At 39.5% G+C, this 10,322-nt stretch overlaps 1 protein-coding gene across 1 annotated transcript in view; it reads right to left on the reverse strand.

Moving 5' to 3' along the window:
• The window catches only part of UGGT2 (UDP-glucose glycoprotein glucosyltransferase 2), a 173,041-nt gene that overhangs the window by 43,889 nt on the left and 118,830 nt on the right, over positions 1–10,322 (reverse strand). Inside the window, exon 24 of the mRNA XM_040623924.1 lies at positions 4,314–4,409. Within this exon, the coding sequence (XP_040479858.1) occupies positions 4,314–4,409 (96 nt within the window). The remainder of the gene's footprint in view (positions 1–4,313; positions 4,410–10,322) is intronic.

Raw genomic sequence — 10,322 nt, forward strand, 5'->3', positions numbered from 1 at the left:
AAAGACTCATGTTTGTGTTCAATAAATTACAAAACTGGAAAGAATCAGAGAAAATGAAAGTAAGATTTTATGAATGAGTGATTTTTGAAAACTCTTCAAAGAACAATATTATTACAGTGAAAACTTTCATTTAACCCCCCCCAAATTCTCATGGATCGTCTAATATTAAAAAATAAAGCCAAGATAACTTTTATGTTAGTTGAATATATTTTCTCAGATTTGAGAATAAAATTAACTGTTCAGTAGTTTTATTAAATTTAGTATTAAAAAAATCCCAACATAAAACAGGAAAGTTCAGGGGGAAAAAGCCCAAATTTATCATACTTATTTTTGCCCCCAGTCACCTTCTCCTGACCTCCTCCCCTCAGTCTTCTTCCTTGGGTCTTTCACTGAACTAAATTCTAAGTTAGAAGACGGACTAATCTTTACAGAGAAATGTTGGGGAAATTAGTAAAAGCACAGAAAAGGTCAATGGGAGATAATAAGTTCTTTAGATTTACTATAATCAAAAGTTAAAAGTATATATTTGACTAAAAGTACAGAATATTCCAACTGAATTACTGTTTTAACACTGTAATACAGGAAGTCAGTTTTTCAAGATGTATGAATTAAATATCTTACATATTACAAAGGGAAGATTTCCAAATCAAAACGTATACCTGTAAAACTACAGGGACATTAGTCTTCTTTGGTGTAGGAAGACTATAAATATCTAGACTTTTTGCAGTGAAGGGATTAATTTCTCAGCAATAAAAGCTAATGTAAAAGTCACTTCAAATATGGGTCCTCTGAGAAAGAAACAAAAGACATTTATTTTATATGCAGTTGACATGATTTGATTTTGTTAAAACAGGAGTGAAAGAATCAGACAACAGATCCTGCTACATAACTACTAGATATAAGGACTACAAATCAGATGTTTTCAAATTAAAGGGACTATCTACAATGGTTGATTACGTTAGTTATCTTGGTGAAAATTTTACAAATTACGGCCATACTTGTACCACTATTCAAAACTGGTCATTTTCTGTATGCTTTATGAGATTGTATGTGGCCAAAGTAGGCATCTGTTTACCCAGACTACTGCCAGTTCTGTAAGGTTATATGTATCAGAATCCCACAGCACCCACCCTCTATCTCTCTGTGCACTGGTGTAGACTCATGACAATTTTCTGAGCAGAATCTTGAGCCCGTCAGTAGGTATTACATTGACTCATCTAAGTAGGAAGGCTCTGTCAATATCAACAAAAAGATGCTAGCTCTACCTACACCACCTTTAAAAAGGGCAATGGATTTGAATTCAATTGTCAAGAAACCATTGCTACACTTCATGCCATTAGCCAGGAAGAATAAGGGCAAATACACGGACAGTCAATAATTATTAAAAGCTTAAGTCAGAGAAATCCATGAAGGGCAGCTTGAGCTATGTGCGGTCTCTCAAGTCTTATAGAGAAACTAAGGACATTTCAAACAGGCCACAGCAATGGGAAGCTGCTACTCAGCCAATATCCTATCCATTCCATGCAGAGTTGTTTTACCGAATTGAATGACCAGTTTCTGTATAAGGACAGGTCAAACTATTTTAGAGATGTTGAAACACTATTATTCATCCTATAGTATTCCCTCTGTGAAGATTTCTCAGAGAAATTTCTGTGTCCTCCCTCTTCTAAACACAGTTACATTTCACCTGAACAACTCATTTATTTTCATTTGTGAACTTTGTGAGCCGTGTAAACTGAAAAACTTACAGTTAAATTTGGGGTGTGTCATGGCAGACAGAAACATCCTTTCCTTCCTAACTGCCTGCCCTGTGAGCTCCAAGCTCTAGTATCAACAGCCTTAGAGGGACTGCTTCACCAGCTCCCACAACTGTGTAAGGACAAACCCTACAACAATTTCTTTATAAATAAATCAGTGCTCATCTATGCACCCCCACATGCACACACGTGTGCTCGCATGCACACTCACACACACACACACACACACACACACACACACACACACATTAGCAGCTCAGCTCTGACTGAACCTGGACTGTATCGTCCAGCAGCATCTCTCTACTTTTCCTATGGATGCAACATAAATCAAGTCCAGCAAAGTCATTCTTTCATTAAATTAATACCTTCAATTAGGTTAACATTAAGTTTTGCTGGCCTGGATCCTACTTTTAAGGTGGATATTCACATGCCCCCCCCCCCCCGCCCCACCCAGATTAATGTGAGTTGTTCTATGGTTTAAGTTTCAGGTCCAATCTTTCTCTTATTTCCAAGTTTCGTTATTTGTCTAACAAATACACATAATAGCTGCAATACATTAAGTATCTATTATATTCAAGGCAGTAGGTCTCATAAAACCCTTGAAGGGTAGGAATCAACACCCCATATTTTATAGATTATGAGAGGTCACAGGGCTATGGTAACTAGGATTCAAAACCTGGGTGTTTTGGACAAGAAAGCTCATGCTATGTCACACAACCAATATTGACCTAGGTAAACATATCAGCATGGGTAAACGCATAGGAAAAAAGTCTAAATGCCTAAATTATATCCATGAACTCAGAAAATGGCAAATTACTGCCTGCATGTTTCAGAAGGTAGGCATTAGGTGAGTATGTATAATTGCATAAACAGAGAGGCACGCCAATACATACAGGCCACATGCCCATTCACAAATATTTATAGAAATGCCTCAGAAATAACAGACGAAATTGGAGAACTGCAGACCACTGTCACAAAGTCACATAATACCCTTCCATCTTCCATGTCTATAAAATAAGGCAGTAGGCTTAAGCAGCAGATGCACTGACAGATGTGAAAGGTAGAGAAAGAAAGTCGAGACTGACAATAAACTATAAAAGATCGAATGTTTCAGACATTGAACATGGGCGTAAGTTTCAATATATCAGATTTCCTAAGTATAATATAGCTTTTTGTGGAACAGTCTAGTGACTAATGTTTACAATGACGGTTTTGAGTAATCTGTGCTAAATTATTTCAGCACATGGTATGCAGAAGTCAAAGAAGTTTCTAAGAAGAATTCTAGGAGATGCGTTTAAAAATACTTACAAGTACTGAATCTCAGTTATCTGAAAACAATAAAACTTCCTTTCCAACAGTGCTACTTTCCTTAGAAAGTAATCTTCCCTGAGCTTACTCCTGTGTGTGTGAAGACCTCTCTAAAGACAGACATCCTGCGGCTGAAGCTGGTGTTACGGCTGGAGATACACATGAGCAACCCAAGACGGCATCTGCCATAAAACCAGCAAACTTACAATTTTTATAGGAGCGGTGATTAGAAAAATATCATATAATAAAACATGCCTATAGTTTAATTATATGATGTCTATTTTTTCTCCAATTCTATGTGGTCCTTAATTAAAAACAATAGAAAAGGTTCTCTTCTGGGGACACAGATAATTGTATGTATGTAGACAGAGCTTGGTGAATTTCATTTCGACTATCTTAGAGGAACTGTGTAATATAGTGAAATTACACACTAGCTTATTTCTCTGATGGCTGCCTTCAGAAATCTAATCTTCATGAAATAATAAATTTTTAACCAAAAAGTGTTCCATGGATAAATAAGTTGCAAAACTGCTGAATTAACCAAAAACAAACTTTTCTTTCACCTTTAAGTAGATCACATCTCATAACTGTTAATATATTGATGAATACTGAAAATCTCTCCCTATCCCTTCCCAAGAATGCAGTGTTCTCTAAACTTACTTGACCAGAGAACAGTTTTCCTCTCAGAATATATGGTCAACATCTCAGAGCAGTGTTCCATCGAACACATCTTGGGACATGCCTTTATACATGTCTACATTTTATTTTATTATTTATTTATTCGTTAAAGTAATCTCTATCCACAGTGTGAGACTTGAACTCACAATCCTAAGATCAAGAGTCACACCCTTTTCCAACTGAGCCAGCCAGGCACCCCCGTGTCTACATTTTACTAATCAGAATTCTTTAGTAACTGAATCTTTTATACATTGAGAATATAAACGTATTATTTATATATAATAACCCCCAAATACTGCAAAAATCCCAAATGATCTTGAACAAGAAAGATAATAAAACAAATCATACTAGATAGAACTTACCTGAAGCTTCAGATCCTTACACATCATCCTTTATTTACTAGAATATATAATTAATTGGAATTTCTTTTCCTAATCTTGTCAAAGACATTTCTTCTCTAAAAATTTTTAATTGTACTTTGAATTTTGCTATATTACAAATATAAATTGAAACTGTAATTGAGTATGGGATACAGTGACAGAAAAAACGCACACACTATTACGTTCTTACCTGTGATTCTCTCTAAGAAATGTGATATCATGGCGAGATGCGCGTTTAGGCAAAGAGGAAAGAAGGGCATCAACTTTCATAACAAGGTCGCTCATGCTAGATAAATGAGACAGATAATGTGTGAGTTTTTCAAAGAAAAAGGTCCATATTTCATGTCACAGTTAACACCTGAGAAACGGAAATTTAGTTTAAGATATCTCCAATAGACAAGCTTTATATAAATAACTTTTCTCCCAAACTTGTTCATAAGAAGAATTTGTCAGTTTAAAGTAAGATGACTGTTGCTTTAAAAACCATCCTGGAGGGGAGTTAAGATGGCGGAGGAGTAGGGGACCCCTTTTTCAGCCGGTCCCCTGAGTTGAGCTGGATAGGTACCAGACCAGCCTGAACNNAGGGGCGAGGGGGGGAGCCGTGAATCCATGCACAGATATCAGAAGATAAACGTAAGGGGGAGGGAGCCGCCGTGTTCGGGCGCCGGGAAGCGGCAGCCACCTGCACGGGGAAGCGGGCGGACTCGAGGACAGGCACCCGCAAGAGAGCAGACTGAGACCATAAGCCGGGGAACGCGCGCCACCAGACTGAAACAGAGCTCTGGTGCGCTCACTGGAACCAGACTGAGACCGGGAGCTCCAGGAGCGCACGGGGCGGCTGCTGGTGTTAGAAACACAAAGGACAGAGGGGCGCCTGGGTGGCACAGCGGTTAAGCGTCTGCCTTCAGCTCAGGGCGTGATCCCGGCGTTATGGGATCGAGCCCCACATCAGGCTCCTCTGCTATGAGCCTGCTTCTTCCTCTCCCACTTCCCGTTTGTGTTCCCTCTCTCGCTGGCTGTCTCTATCTCTGTCAAATAAATAAATAAAATCTTAAAAAAAAAAAAAGAAAAAGAAACACAAAGGACAGAGACGCGCCAGCCCTGGAAGTGAGGGCTGGGACACCAGGTGAGGGGCGCACATCCCGGGACGCTGCAGGGTTGAGCAGCACCAACAGAAACAGAGTTAAAGTGGCCAGATCATCAGTGGAGAACGGGCTGCGATCCCTCTGTTCTGAGACAGAGGCTGTGATTCGGCCACTGCTGCTCTGACTCTCAGAAGAGGCACAGCAAACCGCCAGGGAAAGCCGCCAGAGAACAAAAGCCTGGAAATACCGGCTCACAGTGTGCCCATCCCCATCTGCCCTCCCAGGGGACACGGAGACTACCCAAACAGGGTTGCCTGAGTATCGGCGCGGCAGGCCCCTCCCCCAAAAGGCAGGCTGAAAAAATCAAGAAGCCCACATCCCTAAGATCCCTATAAAACAAGGGCGCACGGCCTGGGTCCCGGTCAATAATTTGGGCTCTGGACAACCCCGCAACCTCTCCTCATCAGAATGACGAGAGGAGAAATCCCCAGCAAAGAAAAGACAATGAGTCTGTGGCCTCTGCCACAGAACTAATGGATATGGATATAACCAAATTGTCAGAAATGGAATTCAGTGTAACAATGGTCAAGATGATGTGTAGACTTGAAAAAAGTATTACTGAAAATGTTAATGAGAATATAGAATCTCTAAGGGCGGAAATGAGAGCAAATCTGGCAGAAATTAAAAATTCTATGAGCCAAATGCAGTCAAAACTAGAGGCTCTGACGGCCGGGGTGAATGAGGCAGAAGAACGTATCAGCAAACTGGAGGATGGGTTAGAAGAGAAAGCTAAAATAGAATCTGGGCTCAGAAAAATCCATTCTCAAGAATGTATGTTATGGGAGATTACTGACCCAATGAAACGTTCCAATGTCAGAATCATCGGTATCCCCAAGGGGGTGGAGAAAAACAGAGGTCTAGGAGAGATATTTGAACAAATTGTAGCTGAAAACTTCCCTAATCTAGCAAAGGAAACAAGCATTCATGTCCAAGAGGCAGAGAGGACCCCTCCCAAGCTCAACCACGACAAACCTATGCCACGTCACGTCATAGTGCATTTCGCAAATGTTAGATCCAAGGATACAGTATTGAAAGTGGCCAGGCAAAGAAAATTTCTCACTACCAAGGCAAAGTATCAGAAAATTATGTCAGACCTGTCTACACGACCTGGAATGAGAGAAAAGGGTTGGGGGCATTTTAACTCTTTCAGAAAAACAGGCAGCCAAGGATCCTTTATCCACAAGGCTGTCATTCAGAATTGATGGAGAAATAAAGACCTTCTAGAATTGCCAGTCATTGACCAATTTCGTAACCACGAAACCAGCCCTACAGGAGATATTAAGGGGGGGGTTCTATAAAAGTAAAAAGCCCCAAGAGTGGTACAGAACAGAAAGTCACAATCTACAGAAACAAAGACTTTACTGGCAACATGGCATCATTAAAATCCTATCTCTCAATAATCAGTCTCAATGTAAATGGCCTAATGCTCCCATAAAACGCCGAGGGTTGCAGATTGGATAAAAGACATGACTCCATCCATTTGCTGTCTACAAGAGACTCATTTTGAACCCTAAAGATACATTCAGACTGAAAGTAAAGGGATGGAATACCATCTTTCCATGTGGACCTCAAAAGAAAGCTGGGTAGCAATTCTCATATCAGACAGATTGGATTTTTAAACTAAAGACTATGATTAGAGACACAGAAGGGCACTATATTATTCTTAAGGTGCATATCCAACAAGTGGATATGACAATTATAAATATATATGCCCAACAGGGGAGCAGCAAGATACAAGCCAACTCTTACCTGAAAAGACATATACATAAAAATATGTTAATAGTAGGGGACCTCAACACTCCACTATCAGCAATAGACAGATCACCTAAGCAAGAAATCAACAAAGAAACAACCATACTCGACAGGTTGGACCTCATAGATATATATAGAACACTACACCCCAGAACCAAAGAGTACTTATTCTATTCTAATGCCCATTGAACATTCTCAAGAATAGACCATGTGCTGGGTCACAAAACAGGTCTCAACTGACACCAAAAGGCTGAAATTATTCCCTGCATATTCTCAGACCACAACGCTTTGAAATTGGAACTCAACCACAAGGAAAAACTTGGAAGAAACTCAAACACTTGGAGACTAAGAACCATCCTGCTCAGGAATGATTTGATAAACCAGGAAATCCAAAATCAATTTAAACAATTTATGGAGACCAATGAGAACGAAAACACAACGGTCTAAAACCTATGGGATACTGCAAAGGCAGTCCTAAGGGGAAAATACATAGCCATCCAAGCCTCACTCAAAAGAATAGAAAAATCTAAAATGCAGTTTTTATACTCTCACCTCAAGAAGCTGGAACAGCAACAGAGGGACAGGCCTAATCCACGCATGAGGAAGCAGTTGACCAAGATTAGAGCAGAAATCAATGAATTAGAAACCAGTACAGTAGAGCAGATCAACAGAACTAGAAGCTGGTTCTTTGAAAGAATAAAATTGACAGACCACTGGCAAGACTTACCCAAAACAAAAGAGAAAGGACCCAAATTAATAAAATTATGAATGAAAAAGGAGAGGTCACAAACAACACCAATGAAATTGGAAGGATTATTAGAAACTTTTATCAACAGCTTTAGCCAATAAATTAAGCAATCTGGAAGAGATGGCGGACTTCCTGGAAACCTATAAACTACCAAGACTGAAACAGGAAGAAATTGATTTTTTAAACGGCCATAATTATGAAGAGATTGAAAGAGTGATAAACAACCTTCAAAAACAAAACTCCAGGCCGGATGTTTCCTGGGGAAATTCTACCAACATTCAAAGAAGAAATACCTATTCTAAAGCTATTTCAAAATAGAAACAGAAGGAAAGCTATCAAACTCATTTATGAGGCAATATTACCTTGATCCACTAGGCAAAGACCTCATCAAAAGGGAGGAGCTAGCCGATTTCCCTAGAGATATGGATGCCAAAATTCTCAACAAGATCCTGGCTATTAGATCAACAGAATTATACGTAAGGTTATCCATCATGACCAAGTGGGATTCATCCCTGGGATACAAGGGTGGTTCAACATTTGCAAACCGATCGGTGTCTTAGATTCTATCCAGAAGGAAAAGCCCAAAATCATATGATTCTCTCAATAGATGCAGAAAAAGCATTTGACAAAAATACAGCATCCTTTCCTGATTAAAAACCCTTCAGAGTGTAGGGATAGAGGTACATTCCTCAATCTCATAAAAACCATCTATGAAAAGCCTACAGCAAATATTATACTCAATGGGAAAAGCTGGAAGCCTTTCCCTAAGATCAGGAACACAACAAGGATGCCCACTCTCGCCACTATTATTCAACATAGTACTAGAAGTCTAACGCAGCAATGAACAACAAAAGGGATAAAAGGTATCCAAATCGGCAAAGAAAGAAGTCAAACTGTCTCTCTTTGCAGATGACATGATACTCTATATGGAAAACCAAAAGAATCCACTCCCAAACTATTAGAAGTTATAGAGCAATTCAGTAATGTGGCGGGATACAAAATCAATGCTCAAAATCAGGTGCATTTCTTACGAATAATGAGACTGAAGAAAGAGAAAGTGGAACCCATCCCATTTCATAGCACCGAAACCATACGTTACCTTGGAATTAACTTAACCAGAGAGGTAGGGATCATATTCTAGAAACTATAAATCACTCTTGAAAGACATTGAGGAAGACACAAAAAGATGGAAAAATATTCATGCTCATGGATCGGAAGAATTAACATAGTTAAAATTCCATGCTCCCCAGAGCAATCTACACTTTCAATATATCCCAATCAAAATACCGATGACATTTTTCAAAGAACTAGAACAAAAGAAATGGTAATTTGTATGGAACCAGAAAAGGCCCCGAATGCCAAGGAACTGTTGAAAAGGAAAAAACAAAGCCGGGGCATCACAATGCCAGATTTCGACTGTGCTACAAAGCTACGATCAGAAAGACAGCATGGTACTGGTACAAAAACAGGCACATAGACCAATGGAACGAGATAGAGAACCCAGATGGACCTCGGCTCTTTGGGCGCTAATCTTTGATAAAGCAGGAAAAACATCTGGTGGAAAAAGAACGATCTCTTCAGTAAATGGTGCTGGAAAAATTGGACAGCTACGTACTGAAAAACTGTTTGACCACTCTCTCACCATACACAAAGATAAACTCCAATGGATGAAAGACCTCGATGTGAGAGACAGGAATCCATCAAAATCCTAGAGGAGAACATAGGCAGCAACCTCTATGACATCGCCAAAGCAACCTTTTTCATGACACATCTCCAAAGGCAAGAGAAACAAAAGATAAAATGAACTTGTGGGACTTCATCAAGATCAAAAGCTTTTCACAGCCAAGAACAGTCAAAAAAACTGAGGCAGCCCGCGGAATGGAGTATATCTGCAAATGATACTACATATAAAGAATTGGTATCAAGATCTACAAAGAACTTCCCAAACTCTACACAAGAAACAAATAAATCTAAAATGGGCAGAAGAATGAACAGACACTTTTCCAATGAAGACATACAAATGGCTAACAGACACATGAAAAATGTTCAAAAATCATTAGCATCGGGGAAATTCAAATCAAAACCACACTAAGATACCACCCTACGCCAGTTAGAATGGCAAAAATTGAAAGGCAAGAAACAACAATTGCTGGAGAGATGTGGAGAAAGGGGATCCCTCCTACATTGTTGGTGGGAATCAAGTTGACACATACTCTGGAAAACAGTGTGGAGGTCCCAAAAAGTAAAAATTGAGCTACCCTATGACCCAGCCATTTGCACTGCTGTTATTTACCCAAAGATACAGACATAGTGAAGAGAAGGGCTATATGTCCCAATGTTCATAGCAGCATGGTCCCAATAGCTAAATCATGGAAGGAACCGAGAGTGCCCTTCAACAGATGACTGGAGGGCACGTATTGCATGGTGCACTGGGTGTTATAACGGCAATTGAATCATCGAACTTTACATCAAAAACCAGGATTTACTGTATGGTGACTAACATAATATAATAAAAACATTAAAAAATAAAAATAAAAACCATCCTGCTTTCCTT

The sequence above is a fragment of the Ursus maritimus genome, unplaced genomic scaffold (assembly GCF_017311325.1).
Source record: "Ursus maritimus isolate PB19 unplaced genomic scaffold, ASM1731132v1 scaffold_10, whole genome shotgun sequence".
In the NCBI taxonomy this organism is placed as follows: Eukaryota; Metazoa; Chordata; class Mammalia; order Carnivora; family Ursidae; genus Ursus; species Ursus maritimus.